This window comes from Thyridium curvatum (genome assembly GCF_004353045.1).
Source record: "Thyridium curvatum strain D216 chromosome Unknown NODE_101_length_133319_cov_86.129610, whole genome shotgun sequence".
Classification (NCBI taxonomy): Eukaryota; Fungi; Ascomycota; class Sordariomycetes; order Thyridiales; family Thyridiaceae; genus Thyridium; species Thyridium curvatum.
In genome coordinates this window covers 118,002-133,319 of record NW_022156856.1, presented here as the reverse complement: position 1 = coordinate 133,319, position 15,318 = coordinate 118,002, and the positions used below count along the sequence as shown (strand labels likewise).

The following is a 15,318-nucleotide window of genomic DNA, read 5'->3' as shown; positions in this document are numbered from 1 at the left end:
GGGGGGGGGGGGGGGGGGTGGGGGGGGAGGGGGGGGGGGGGGGGTGGTGTGGGATGGTGGTTTTGGCTGTGCGTGCCAGGTGGGGAGCATGAGCTTCGACCCGTGTGTGGTGGTTGTGGTTTATTTCCTCGCGAAGGCTCATTGTCCATGCAGGAGCTCGAGCGAACAGTAGCCGAGTGGGTGTAACTAATCCGTGGATGGATGTGGCTGCGGGCGCGGCCGGTGGAGGAGGACTACCTTACGGAGTACCTCTAGCACATCCCCGCCCCCCTCATCAGCCCCAAAGGCTCCGGGACCTTGCATAAACTCCCTGAAATGCGTTGCGCGTTGCAGACTCAATGCTGCTGCCCACACGCCTCTCAGGTCTGGGCCCCTTGTTCCCCCCCATATTTCGTGTGAGACAAGTTCCTCCTTGTACATTGATGGCAATTAGCAGATGTGCTCAGTCGGATGGTCATTTGACAGCCTGAGCCACCCAATCCCCCGCTTTGCTCAACGCTGTACTTGTAGATTGAATTGCTTTTTGAGAAACCCCACCCCTGGATGCCGCAGGACAATGGCGACCCGATCCAGCGCATTGACTGGCTAGCTTGTATTTTGGAGAGCCACCAGAACAATGGGAGTCGTCGAGGTCGAGTTGGCGCGTGTGACAGCTCATATTCAGGGTGTGGACTTGACGATTGTTGAAGAATCCTGTCTCATGCGCTTGAATGCCCGCCTCCCCAGGAATCCAGACAAGCCGGGATTCAAGAAGCATACACAAACTCTCGAATGAGCTCATAAATTCCTCAAGACATGCCACTGAAAACAGCACCAAGTATGTTGCCCCTTGTGCCCTTGGACGTTTCAACTGTGTTGTGGGCAAGATGTGAAGACCTCAAGGTACCCAGAGGTCCCAGACTCTTTAGTCTCGACTCAAGATATAGACAATGGTTGCCCTACAACACAATTCAAAGCCCCAAGCCAGCCCTCGTCCAGCTCTGGAAGTGATATTATAATTCGGCCTCTTACTTTCTTGAATACTTGTTAACTGGAAGGGAATGCCATGGGAGTGATTACGTGGTACTTTACCCGAACTGTACCCGAGTTACCAGGTTAGTTAGGGCACCAGCACCGGCGGCGCACAAGCCCTCCAGCTCTACCTGGCGCATCCTTTAGCGTGTTGCGTCAGTGGGGATAGTGGCCGACGTTAGCGCTTTTTTCCTTATCGGTTTTCTCGTCCTCAAAATTCTTGACGTCCCCACTTCAGCTTCAACTGCTTGAAGCAGCACAAGTCTTTGATATTGTGCCCAACTGAAGCACAATCGGCTCTAGGGGGGCCAATAAACAAATTCTAGGGAGACTGAAGACGCCCCTTTCATCTTACTACTCATTCCGGATCAAGTTCCCGGGTCACCATGGATTCAGAGCCGGCTAAGATGGCCAGGCAGGCCGAGGACATCGAGGAACCCGCTGCTAAGAGAGTCAAGGTCGATGATGCAGCACCTGCAGACACCACCACTTCTTCGGAGAAGCCGAAGCGGGAAAAGATTCCAGGAATGGCACTACTCAAGGAAGAGTGAGTTTTGCCTCTGGTGCACTTGCATCGGACCCTGTCGCTGACTTTTCACAGGTACATCATTTCAGTCGCAGGCCAGAGAGATGGAGACGAAGCAGCCATTGATGATGATGCTGCCGAGGGGCGCACCGCTCCAGACCCTCGTGATAGCCGGGACTGCAGGGATTCTCGTGACGCCCGTGATGGTGGTCAAAAAGGCCGCCAGAAGAAGAGGGGTCAAAACAAGGACCGTCGCTTTGGCAACTCGGTAGACAAGATCCGGCTCTGCAACACGCGCGCCTTCTCCCCTGAGTTTTCGCCCCAGCACTGCAAATTTGGAGACAGATGCAACCGTTCTCACGACATTCGCAAATATCTTGCAGAAGGTCGCAGAGCGGATCTCGAAACTTTCGACGGCATGTGCCCCGTCTTCAAGGCGCACGGCAAATGCTACTCTGGCTGGAGGTGCCTATTTGTCCGGAGCCATATGGAAGAGGTCGAGCGAGAGGACGGCCGCAAAGAGCTCATTCTCGTGGAAGACCCGGATCGCATGCAGCAGGACGGGGCATCTGCCCAGACGGCAGACGATGATGGTTCTGGTCCCGGTACGGTTAATGTTGTCAGCGCCGAGGTGAAGCATAACCTGGAGCGGAAACGTATCGACTTGGAAACCTCCAACACGTTTATCAAGTGGCTTGACAAAGAATTGCACATCAGCAGACAGAACCACAACAGGAGAATGAATGGCGAAGGTGAAGACGAGGTCAAGGAGGACCTCCGGGCACAGTTCGTCGACCCTCCTCTGAGACCATCCGAGAAGAGAAAGCTTTATTTCAGCCGAGATACCCCTGTACTTGCTCCCTTGACTACGCAAGGTAACCTTCCCTTCCGTCGCCTGTGCGTCGAGCTTGGATGCCAGGGAACCTACTCGGAGATGGCACTCGCGTTACCCATTGTCCAGGGTCACAAGTCCGAATGGGCTCTAATGAAGGCCCATGAATCCGAGATAACTCCTCCGAGATACACACCGGGTCCTAGCGTCGTCCAGGGCTATGACAACTCCCGCGACCTCAAGTTTGGCGCTCAGATCTCGGCGAGCGCTCATTGGCAGGCCGTCAAAGCAGCAGAGGCCATGACAAGTTACCTGCCTCACTTGCGCCTCATCGATGTTAACTGCGGTTGCCCTATTGATCTCATCTTCAAGTCGGGAGCAGGCTCTGCCCTGCTTGACTCGCCAGCCAAGCTCGAGAGAATTGTTCGTGGGATGAACACTGTGTCCAAGGAGGTTCCCATCACCACCAAGTTGAGGATTGGGGTCAAGGACGGGTTCCCTACTGCGAAGAAGAACATCGAGCGTCTTGCCTTTGGAAGCCAAGACACGAGAGACCGCCTGGGTGCTCCCGGCTGCGCGGCCATTACCCTCCATGGCCGTACGCGACAGCAGCGGTACAGGAAGATGGCAGACTGGAATTACATTGCCGAGTGTGCCACACTGATCAAGTCTTACAACGAGAAGCGTGACGAGCTCACCGACACCGCACGGGAGCCCGAGGAGAACACCACGGCCAATGGTGACAACGGACGGTTGTTCTTTCTGGGCAATGGCGACTGTTACTCGCACGTCGACTACTACAACCACATTGAGAACGCGGGCGTCGACACCGTCATGATTGGCCGCGGCGCCTTGCTCAAGCCCTGGATCTTTGAGGAGATCGAGAAGGGACAGTACCTAGACAAGTCGGCCACGGAGCGTCTCGCGTACGTCGAGAAGTTCGCTCGCTACGGCATGGACGCCTGGGGCTCCGACGAGATGGGCATCGCGTTCACGCGCCGCTTCATGCTCGAGTACCTCAGCTTCACCTACCGATACATCCCTGTCGGCCTCCTCGAGCACCTCCCGCCGAGCCTCCAGGACCGCGCGCCGGCGTACAGGGGCCGCAACGACCTGGAGACGCTGCTAGCCAGTCCCAACTACAAGGACTGGATCAAGATCAGGTATGTTTCCAATGGTTTCCAAGGATAGCTTTTTCTACGGGCAGAACTAACATGCGATGCTTAGCGAGATGTTCCTCGGCCCTGCGCACCCTGACTTCAAGTTCGAGCCGAAGCACAAGGCCAACAGCTACGAGATGGAGGGCGAGGGTTGATTTCGTAGAGGTGGAGCGAGCAGTGTCTTGATTCCATTGCGTCGCGCTCATTTCCAAGCATCTTTGCAACGCTGTTCGTAGCAAAGACGAGGGAACCTCAACTTTGTAATCATAGCTTGCAATTGACTGCAAAGGGCTCCTTGTCTTGGAACGCTGATAGTAGTATATACACTGCATTGGGTGCAAAGCCCCAATGCCTAGTTCATCTCCCAGCAAATCAGAATAAAGATCGCTGCATTACTCCGCCGCCGTACTCTCCAGCATGCTGTACTTGAAAGTCTGTTTGAAGCGACCCAGGCCCAAGGAAAAGCGCGCGTTCTGCTGTCCAGATGTAGCATCTCTGGGGCACACAGTTAGATACCGACAAAGTATCGCAATAAAAAAAAAGTGCGGACACAAAGGGCTTTCCGGGTGGTCTTTCCGCCGATGAGGTATAATATATAAACAAAAAAACATATCGCACTGCTACAAGGAACTCCTTTTTTTTCTTCTTTCTCTCGCTCAACCGTACCGTAGAGGCAGTTTCCTATCCAGTGCGTGGAAGGCCTGAGTCCGGGGCGTGAAGGGGACGGTCGTGCCGTGCGGCGTCCGGGGCGGCTGCATCTCCCACTGCTTGGCGGAGGTGGGCGAGCCGCTGCTGTTGTCGTCGTCGCCGCCGCCGCCGCCGCCGCCGTACTCGTCCTCCTCGACGTCGAGGCCCCGGTTGGGCAGCAGGGCCCAGACGGCGAGGCCCGTGTTGACGACGTAGAGGAAGGCCATGTACACGGTGACGGCGAAGGTGCCCTTGGCGAGCATGCAGCTGCGCTCGGCGTTGAAGGCCCGCGCCGGCGCGCAGCTGTGGCTGATGTACCAGGCGACGCTGCTGTGCTTGCTCGGGTCCCTGTCGGCGTGGTCGGGCCCCATCTGGCCGACCATGCTGGCGACGTAGAGGGCCGTCAGGGCGAGGCTGATGAGGCCCCCGACGAGCGGGTACCAGACCTTCATGATGAAGCCGATCATCTTGACGAGCAGCATGAAGAGGGAGATGACGGAGATGGCGACGTTGAAGTTTGTCAGGCTACAGGAGCGAAGCAAAGCAGGGTGTTAGTCTACACCTGTTTGAGGAGGAGGCTCACCGGAGGTGGCCTGGGGGTTGAGGAGGGCGAGGGCGGAAAAAAAAAAAGAGACTCACGTTTGAGACCATACGAATGGGCAGCGGCCTGTGGTTGGCGTAGGCGTAGAGGATCATGTTTGGATTCGAGTTCCATCCGTTGGCGTTGCCGATGCGCCACATGGTGGTCCGGTACATGTCCGGCTGGGCGATGCCGAAGAGGACCAGGATGGGGACGAGGCCGAGGAGCTCGGCGAGCATGAGCCAGTAGATCGGGTTCTTGACCCGCCACGGCCGGTGTAGTAATCTATAACCCATGGTGGTGGTGATGTGGTTGTAATTGAAGATGAGAGAAAGAGTCCCGTCCGTCCCTGATTATTCTTGCCTCGGGACTGCTCGATGCGATGATATAGCCCGTTCTGCCAATGAAGGAAGGTCTCTTCTTTTGCCGGAATAGAAAATCACGGGCTGCCAGCAGTCTGCGAAGTTGCAACCTCTTTTACATCTGTCGTTCAGAACAGACTCGAGATTCGAGACGACTCGCTGGTCAAGACGTCGCAAGCTCTAGTTGGGAGGAGTCGTGGGCCGCTTGACATAGACCTCTCTGTATATAGGCCTTGGCCAACACAGAATCGGGACGGCACTCGAATGGTATTTGAGAGGAGTGAGGAAGAGAAGCACAAGGGGGAGCACAGGTTCGCTGCCGCCCCGAGGCTCTTTTATTGAATCCCATCTATTCAACCCAAGCGAGAGGGAAAACCCCGCCCGGATTCCCTCTCAACCCCCCTGGCGAGACGAGCGAGTTACCGCCATCCTCCTGTGTGCCTCTCCTCCATGCGGCCCTCGCGAGCGGCCAGTCAGTGATCAGATCCGGCCCAGGGACCTGCGGTCGTGGGTGGTGGTGGCCGCCGCCCATTTCTCCCGGCGCTTACAGCTCTGCAGAGGTTTGTCCATCACGGCGCTGGGGCCCCCACCTGGCAGCGTGATGGCGGGGCCGGATTGGCTCGAGCAAAAGACGAGAGGGGGACCTGGAGATGCAGAGCAGGGGTTCGTGGGTGGATGGGGAGGTGTCCAATGCCGTGGGCGTCACGCACAGGCAGGTGCAAGGCCAGGCGTCTGCAGGCCGTGATTGGACGGTGGGTTTCCGTGTCCTTTGGTTCGTTGAATCCCCTTTGGCGCGCATCGCATGTGTGCATCAGCGGTGCGGTTGGACAAGGGGGCCGGGGTGGTAGTTACTTGACCTTGTAGGCGGTAGGTAGTAATGGGTTGGAGGCCCATCGCTCGCTCACTCATCCTCCCCTCCCTCTTCTGTCGCCTCGTGGCACTCGCCGCCCTCCCCCGAGAACGAGGATCAAGACCGCATGGTACCCTACGACGTCCCTCCCTACCACATTCTCGAGGCCCGCCGCGGACCTACCGGATGGCATGGGTCAGCAGCGTTGTGGGTGGCATTTCACGGGCGTTGGCTGTTGGTTGGGGGCTACGACAGGGCCGGCTGATGGTGCGGCCCGCTGTGTCGAACGGTTTTTGGTGGGGATTTGCACCCGTGGACTCAACTCCTGGCGGCTGTTAGTTGGCACATCATGGGAACACCCGACACTATCCAGCACCATCTTGTCGTGTGAAATGCGTGTCGCTCGGCGCAAAACATGCGACACGGGTTGCCAATGTGATGGTTTCGCCTCAAATCGTATCGCCTCGGGGCTGCGCGCCATCTCTCTACTGGTGATTGGAAGCAACAAAGATTGTTCGGGGGTCAGATTTGACAGGGCGCACGCTCTGGAGATGGAGATCAACTTGCGAGCTGGAAGTTCAGCCTATTGGGACGGACAGCATTTGGTGTTCCACAGCCGGCACAGTCAAGCATTGACTGACTGCCCGTCCAGATTACACACCACCATCTACTCGACCGCCGGGTCCCAGAAGGGTATGGAAATCGATCTTCAGTCATCATCCTACGACTAATGCACCTGCCTCCCGAGTGCAACACCACTGTGTTGCAGTGAGTGCACAGTCTTCGTTTCGCAGTAAGCTTTGCGTGTTGCTAAACATAGCATCCATATCATTCTCGGACGAGATGATGCTATTCAAAAAGGGATAGAAAGGTGACTCAAGAATCAGGATTTTGATCATGAGCACTTTGAACACAATGTCCGTCGGGTGTGGGTTGCACATTCATCAGCAGTCGTGGCTCTTTTGGCCTCCATCACCGGATATAGCCTCGTCTTTGCATCTGCAATGCGGAGAGCGAATATGACAGACATCCTTGGCGACACGCTCGCTGACCGAGGCAAGTAACAAGCGTGGTCTTTCAATCCATCTGGATTTCAAGACCTTTTGTTCATGGAGTACAGCACATCGATGCCCGAAGAGTCGAAGGGGCAATGGGAATGCTACCATTACTCCGTCCCAGGTGCCCCCTAGGTACCAAGGTAGCTTTGGGAGGGCGAGCTCCGAGGAATGAGGCGTTGTCAAATGAAGTTTCAGAAAGAGACAAGCTTCTCGCTAAGCTGGCAATACAGGACAGAAAGTGTCTGTTTGCAGCCTCACGCATCTTCGTCTGAACCTCAGCTGCGCACGTTTAAGATGAACTGCCCACCAGGAACGAATCAAGCCTTTCCTTAGTCGGGCCGGTGCAGGGCTTCGGATTTCATTGGGGGCCAATCTTGCATGTGTTGGCTGCGGTGCAGCGGAAGAAGCAATGTGCGGCCCCCGGCGACTCGAGTGATTTGAGACATTGGATGCCTTCATATGTCCCGTCCAAGGAGTTGTCCTGCAGCTCACTCTCTCGCCAGCTGGCAATTGCAGCTTGCATCTGCCGCCCTCTGTGTGCTCTGTGACACGCATTACGAAGAGTGTAGGACCCTCGAAAAAGGGACTGATGGATCATTACGGGTTGCAGTTAGTGAATCGAAGATCCCTTCCCAAAGATGTCTAGCGGATCCCAAAGGTCCCCCTGAGTGGCCTAATGTGATCTCGCTGCGTACCCCGGCCCCCAGCGCCGCGAAATCGACCATCGCCAGTCATGATTGGCTGCTCGTTAAAAAAAGACCGGTCTCGACTCTCCGATCCGCACCCAGCCAGCTTCCTAGCTCCCACCTCGTCCATCTCTGCACAAATGCCAATGCTGATGATTGTCCGTCCAGCAATTCGACAAGGCTCGGCGCGGTCGTTGTTTCAAAGACCTCGAACCCACAGAGGCATTTATCATCCGTGACAATCCACTGATGCTCCAGAAGAGATCTTCCAATCTGGGTTCTAGGCTGCTTCTATGCCTCTTCGCGGGCAGGGACAGCGATCGTCCCGAGCCTGCGGGACATCCAAGCCCATGCATGCTAGTACGTATTAGACGGGACGTTACAAGATGGATTTATTTGTCAACCCAAAGCTTACCTTTCGGAGGGCGGGCTAGTGTCCAAGGTGCTCAGCCCAGTCGACATGGACACGAGTAAGGTCGTGTGGTCTTCACCCGCTACGGGATTTGAGAATCGCATCTCTCCTCCATGGCTCCTCAAGAGGGCGCAACGAGCTCGGAGCACGCCAGAATTCTCGCCTTGTGCATTTGCATTTGGTTCTTCCTTTTGAACACTGCCTAAGTAGGTATGCATTGGACACACCCCCAAGAAGAGCCGAGAGTACGTAGAGCCCAACAAAAAAGAGCAGAAGAAAAAGAAAAAGAAAAAAAAAGTTAGGAACAGGCTCCATCAATGGGCTGGGACATGGGGCACCCGGAGCTAGTGCGCCCACTGGAGCCGGCCCACACTCCCTGGATTGATCTGGCAGTCTTTATTGCCCGCAGCTGGGACGCAGCAGATGGGGATGGAGCGGTCGAGAGCTTCAAAGACCTCGACGCTTTCCCTTGCCATATCTGCACACACAAATGCATCCTCCACACACACGCTCAATACTTTCCTCAAGCTACCTAGGCACCCTACTCGCGTTCACACATGCACCGCAAGCCCCAGCCTAGACAACCTCCCGCCTGACGTTTACACTTTTTTTCCTGCGAACTCGCCTGCTCTTATCAACGACGCCTGCTTGGGACTCGGACTCGTGCCCCGTTCATCTCGTAGCATTGTTGGCCACCATCTGTGCACCCTTTCCTTGCATACTTACACACACACGAAGCGCAGAGAACGGAGCTTTTGTTCGAGGTCGACCTCTGCCTTCGCCCGCCCTGCCCGTGCACCGTAACTACCTGCCCATCTATCCCTCACACATACCTACTTAATCATCTCTCCGAAATCCCAAACAGCCGGACACACACATCTCCACGCACGTCAGCATCTGTCCGGGACCTTGATCCGCCTACCTGCCGGGGTTTGGTTGCAACGCGAGGGCCAGCCTACCCACCCCATCTGCCCCCCTCTCCGCATAAACCTGCCTACCACTCCCTGCCCGCGCGCATTCTCGCCTTGCAGCACAAGACGGAGCAACCTCCGCGTCGAGGCCAGGTCACTAGAGAGAGAGCAAAGAGATCTTGTGTGGAAATTTTCGATCCCTCTTCTTCTCCTTCCTCCAAAACATCTACCGGTGCGGCCGGCTTTCTTTCACGTGCCTGAGGTGCTCTTCAACGTCTCGACGGGAGCCTTCAATGGCATCAACATACCCTTCGGTCCTTTTTATGTGTGTCCGTCTGTGTGAACAATAACGGCTTGAGCTTGTACGGGGGGGACCTGGTCTGCCGGCACCGATATTGCTGCACTTTCCCCCGCGTCCAAGTCCTCTTCATCGTGGACATTTGCGCCGCCCACTCTTCCTCGACGGTCTTCTCTCTTCTTTCAGCTGACTCTGCCTCATTCATGACGTTAGCGGATAAGAGCTTCTCTCGATATTCGGATCAGGTTCATCGTTTATCAACAACAGCACAGCCCCAGGACTTGAAGGCCGCCTCAGTAGCGATCAACCAAACCTCGTCCGCAGCCCCCGCGGCGCCGGGTCCGCTCGCTCATTCTATCCGTCAGCAAGGTAGACAATCCGTCTCGGAGGACGCGAACCGGAAGGCGCAGCAGCTCGCTGACGAATGGGGTTCTGAGATTAGCCGTTATGGTTTGACATCTGCAACCCTCATCCGCGAGCCTCCGGTCGTTCGGAATGCTCCGTCTAGGACCCCGTTCGCCTCTTCCCCCAGCAAACTGCGCCAATCCGTAACCGACAGCAATCCGCCGCCTGTGAGACCGGTCGCGGCTCTCCAGAGCAAGCGCAGCTCCGAAGAGAACGGCCTCGACCCGGGAGCCCGCCATTCGCCCCCCAAGAGAGCCCGCCTCACGGCTCCGTCACAGATTAGCCTGAGCAGTATCCCGCAGACGCCGTCTCCCGGTACCGACCAGGTCGTCTCCCCCATTTTCTTCTCCAGCTCCTCACGGCCAATGCCGATCCGCCCTCCGAGCTATCCTTCTACGGAAGGCACCAGCACCATGATCAATCGAATTCACGAGGGTGACGAGAGGGTCACCACGCATCGCCTGCCCAAGGGCAATGTCAGCTCGGCAGGTACCAATCGTTCATCGAGTACGCCAGGAAGTTGGCCATTTGACAGCCCCGGGACTGATGGACGGGCTTTGAGCCCGAGTCTGCAGCAATTACAGGGCATTGGGGTGATTGAGTTGCTCGAGCAGGACGAACGCCCGACCTTCATCATTGACCTCGCAAATAGTGCTAATTATCGGACGGGTCCCATTGAGGTTTTGTTCGCCAATGCGGCGCTCCGAGCATCACAAACTGTCCTTGATCTGGTGTCGTCAGACACTCTGGACCCCGAGAACAATACTGACTTCTCGCGCTTCAAGGCTTGGATATTGAGTTTTGTTCGAAATAATGAGTCGATGGATGTCTGCTTGCCGTCCTTGTCCTACGGGGGGATCAGCTGGACCTGTTCAACTTTGCGAAGGCGGTATCGCTTTGTCAGTGGGAATAGCAGCGCTGTGTCCATTACGCCCACCTCACCGAGCCCTCCCGCGCAAGCATCATCAGTTCTTGGCCAGAGGAATCGTGGGCCTACGCCTTCAAGGGATCCTACGACCCCAAGGGAACGTTCTTCGAGCGAGACCGACTACTTTGGCGATACTACAGCGCGCGAATCTGTCCGTCGATCACATTCTGTGCCAAGAGATGTCATTGACGTCGATCCTGAGACACCCATACAACAAGAATCAAACCCGGACGACGACGACGACGACGACTCAAGTCCGTCATTTGACTGGACTCGTATCGCCATCAGCCCCTCGTTGCCGTCGCATATCCAGTTTGCGCGCTCCATAGACTGGGCCTCGACTCCGTTAGGACCTATAGAGAACTGGGCGGCCGACCTGCGAAGCATGTCAAACCTAATCATGGGAAGTCCGCACCCTGCTGCGCTGTACTGGGGACATGACTACACTTCTATCTACAACGAGGCATACATTGCATTGGCAGGCCGGAAACACCCACGGATGATGGGCAACAGTTACATGGACGCCTGGGCTGAGATATGGGACGCCATTGAGCCGATCTTTGGCGAAGCCTGGAATTCGGGACAGGCCACCATGAAACACGACGACAGGCTATTCATCATTCGCAACGGCTTTCTAGAAGAGACTTACTTCAGCTGGTCCATTGTGCCGGTGGTCGGGGCTGATGGCTCGGTAGTGGCCCTGTACAATCCCGCGTTCGAGAACACGCGTCGCAAAGTGAACGAACGGAGGATGTTGACACTACGAGAGATCGGCGAGAAGACCGCGCTCTCGCAGACCGTGAACGAGTTTTGGGGGCTTGTACAGCAGGGCCTTGCGTACAACCCCTGGGACATTCCATTTGCGCTCATATACTCCGTGGCTGAAGATTCGGAGAGCGAGTCATCATCAATGCACTCCGGGAGCCTGTCTAACCCGCCTCAGATAGTACTTGAGGGTTCACTCGGCGTTCCTGAGAACCACCACGCCGCTGTGGATTCAATCGATCTTCGAACGAGCGGCGATGGGTTCGCACCTTATATGAGGGAATCGATGGCCCAGCAAGGGATGCCTGTGGTTCTTTCGAAAGAAGACGGAACTTTACCTAGTTCTCTCATCGAAGGACTAGAGTTCAGGGGCTTTGGTGATCCCTGCAGGACTGTGGTCGTGTTTCCGGTTCATCCTACCACTACTGGCGATGCCGTCGTCGGTTTCATTGTGGTCGGCGTCAACCCCCGGCGACCATACAACGAAGACTATCAACTCTTCATCAACCTCCTCTCCCGGCAACTCGCCACGTCTTTGGCTTCAGTGGTGCTCTTTGAAGAAGAAATCAAGCGTGGCCAACGAGCGGCCAGGCTTGCAGCATTGGATCGCCAAGAGCTGTCTCTGCAGCTCCGTCTGCGAACCCAAGAGGCTGTCGAGAGCGAATACAAGTTCACTAGAATGGCCGAGTTTGTTCCTGTTGGGATGTTTATCGCGAACGAGCATGGAGTCATCAACTACTGCAACGACGCGTGGTGGGAGATCTCACGCCACCCTCGATCAGATTTCCGATCGGCAAACACGGTCGAGACATGGATGCAAAGTGTTCGGGACGAGGACAGGGCTGGTGTCGCGGCAGTCTGGCAGAGACTGGTCACGGAGAAGGTTGCCATCACTCACGAATTCCGGTTCAAGAACATACGTGAGGCAGACGGCCACGCCGTAGATACGTGGGCTCTCATGAGTGCCTATCCCGAGAAGACGGAGGGCGGCGAGCTGAGGCGCATCTTTGGGTGCCTGACAGACATATCACAGCAGAAATGGGCAGAAGTTCTCCAGAAGCAACGCATGGAGGAAGCGGTCGAGCTCAAGAGACAGCAGGAGAACTTTATCGACATTACCAGTCACGAGATGCGCAATCCTCTTAGCGCCATACTGCAGTGTGCGGACGAGATCACCAATACCATCGTCAGTCACCGTTCAGAGGACCCGTCGGCGTACGTGCCAGGAAAGTTCAACCTGCTGCTGGAGAGCTGCCTCGAGGCGTCAAACACCATCTCGCTGTGCGCTAGCCACCAGAAACGGATCGTGGACGACATCCTCACGCTGTCCAAGCTCGACTCTCAGCTGCTTCTGGTCACCCCGGTCGATGTTCAGCCTGCTGTCGTCATCCAGAATGTGCTCAAGATGTTCGAGACTGAGCTCAATTCCAACGATATACGGGGCGAATTCCGCATCGAAAAGTCATACCAAGACTTGGATATCGACTGGGTCAAACTTGATCCTTCTCGCCTCCGACAGATCCTGATCAACCTCATGACCAACGCCATCAAGTTCACCCAGTCACGGGAAAGAAGGGCCATTGTCATAAGTCTGGGCGCAACCCTCGACATCGAAGATTCGGCCGAGAGCAGTCGTTCATACTTCCCATCCCGGAGCCCTGAGCGGGAGAATATCACCGACGAGCCTGGCTGGGGCAGTGGGCACAAGATTAAGCTGCATGTCGCCGTGACAGATACCGGTCCTGGCCTTGATGACCATGAGAAGAAGATGCTCTTCCAGCGCTTTTCGCAGACCTCGCCACGCACACACGTGCAGTATGGTGGCTCTGGCCTCGGGCTGTTTATTTCCCGCATCTTGACAGAGCTGCAAGGTGGACAGATCGGAGTCACTTCTGAGAAGGGCCTGGGCAGCACTTTCGCCTTTTATATCAAGAGTCGCATGGTACCGCTGACGCAGCTCTCGCCCTCCATCAAGCCTCCCGCTTCGAGCCCCTTCAAGCGAGCCGACAGTGGCGTGGCTCCGGTAACATACACTGCTTATGCGACCAGCGGAAGCAAGCCACCGACGCCGGTAGCCCAAGATATAGTGCCACGGGCAGTACCAGACATCGCCATGACTGACCCGGACGCATCGGCACCTCTTGACGTGCTGATTGTGGAAGACAACCTGGTCAACCAAAAGGTTCTCCAGAGGCAGCTTCGCAAATGCGGCAACAACACCCACGTCGCGAACCACGGCATAGAAGCGCTCGAGGCGCTGCGTCGCTCTACCTTTTGGAGCCCAGAGCACGCCCATCAGCGACCGCAGCTGACCACCTCGTCGTCGAACCTGTCGAGCGTCTCGGGCTCCTCGGACACGAGCCACGGCAGGAAGAGCGAGCCTGACAACATCAACATTTCGGTAGTGCTGATGGACCTCGAGATGCCGGTGATGGACGGGATGACGTGTGCGCGCAAGATCCGCGAGCTCGAGGCGGACGGCACGATCCGCGGCCATGTGCCGATCATCGCGGTCACGGCGTATGCTCGGCCGGAGCAGATTGAGAATGCCAAAGCCGCTGGAATTGTAAGTCTGGTCTTTTTTTTCAACTCCCCCTTCCCAACACTGCCTCGGTTTCGAGAGCCCCCTTGTGCTAATTGTGTACAACAGGACGATGTCATTTCGAAGCCATTCCGGATCCCGGATCTCATGCCCAAGATTGAGGAGCTTGTAGCAAAATACAACACACACACGATTTCTACGCCAGCTTAGCGGGAGAGGAGGAACGAGGTGAAGGCCCGGATCGGATGTTGCTCTTCCCATGGCGTGGCCACCACCACGCCAGGACTTTGGGGAGACGAACTTTTCTCAAAACTCGGAACGACGTATGATTTCGCACAAACAATTAACTCGCATCTTTTTGCCATCGACGCCATCATCGTAACAGCGTAACCGGCAACCTCATCATACTAGACTGGACTGGTTCTTCATCGGCCCGGAGTTGGTCGGTTTCTTATGTCACGGTTTTCCATCATGTAGGGGCCGTTCGTTGCCCTTTTGTTTCTGTGGCCTCCTTTTTAGCTTTTTTTCCTTATTAGAGTACAGTATGGGCCCGGATCATGTCAGAGCGACTCATCTTAATCAGGGGGCGGCGATTCGGAGCGGGAAAAAGGCAGGCTTTCTCATTTATTGCACTTTTTAGGGGGCAAAGTTGGGATACTTAAAAAACGGGATACACACGAACGGAACGCCGGTTCCAGCATTCAAGGAGTTTTGTACATATTTGTTGGGAGTTGGAACGAGCTCTCTTTTTTTTAACTATGGGTATTATAGCGGTTGTGGGCTGCTTCTTCATCTTTCCTTAGGGAGGAAGAGAGAGTGGAAGAATGTTAATGAAGGAGCAAAGTTGCTAGCGAGGCTCCGGTGATGGCTCTTTTCCTCAGACCCTTACTCATTCCCATCTGTCTCCGTGTCTTGTGTGTCTCCTTGGTTATTTCATGGGCTGGCAATAATCGTGGAAGAAATTCTCTTCCTTTTCACCTGTTCGTCAGGGGTAGGTATCAGGTGAAGACAGGACTTGAATCAGAGGGACCATATCCAGGTAACAGTGCAACATGGAACATCTCTGCCCCGGTCCTCGTTGTTGGGATGAAGAATGGGTGCGCATTTTCAAGACAGTGGCGAAGGAGAAGAAGAGGAGATCTTTAATATCGACCATGCGGCGTGCATGCCCGGGAAACTGCGGAGGGAAGTGCTGAACGGGATCATTAATGCCAAGTTTGGCTCATGTTCAGCTAAGAAGGCAGCAAAATGTCTAATGGATTGAAGAAGTTCAAGCAAGCATATCCCTTGTCTTTCTCCCCGTGG

The 15,318-nt window shown here is 55.7% G+C and overlaps 3 protein-coding genes across 3 annotated transcripts; 2 read left to right on the top strand and 1 right to left on the bottom strand.

Annotated features, from left to right (window-relative positions):
* Positions 1-1,397: 1,397 nt before the first annotated feature.
* On the top strand, positions 1,398-3,684 carry E0L32_011258 (uncharacterized protein; the record flags this gene model as incomplete). The annotated part of the gene is made up of 3 exons (XM_031133967.1): positions 1,398-1,558; positions 1,613-3,532; positions 3,597-3,684. The coding sequence occupies 3 exons, from the start codon at positions 1,398-1,400 to the stop codon at positions 3,682-3,684; spliced, it is 2,169 nt and encodes a 722-aa protein (XP_031000808.1).
* A 501-nt stretch (positions 3,685-4,185) lies between these two features.
* E0L32_011257 (uncharacterized protein) lies at positions 4,186-5,092 on the bottom strand (the record flags this gene model as incomplete). The annotated part of the gene is made up of 2 exons (XM_031133966.1): positions 4,186-4,741; positions 4,800-5,092. 2 exons carry the CDS (start codon positions 5,090-5,092, stop codon positions 4,186-4,188), a joined length of 849 nt encoding a protein of 282 aa, XP_031000807.1.
* Positions 5,093-9,576: 4,484 nt separating this feature from the next.
* E0L32_011256 (uncharacterized protein) lies at positions 9,577-14,223 on the top strand (the record flags this gene model as incomplete). The annotated part of the gene is made up of 2 exons (XM_031133965.1): positions 9,577-14,037; positions 14,122-14,223. The coding sequence occupies 2 exons, from the start codon at positions 9,577-9,579 to the stop codon at positions 14,221-14,223; spliced, it is 4,563 nt and encodes a 1,520-aa protein (XP_031000806.1).
* Positions 14,224-15,318: the final 1,095 nt, after the last annotated feature.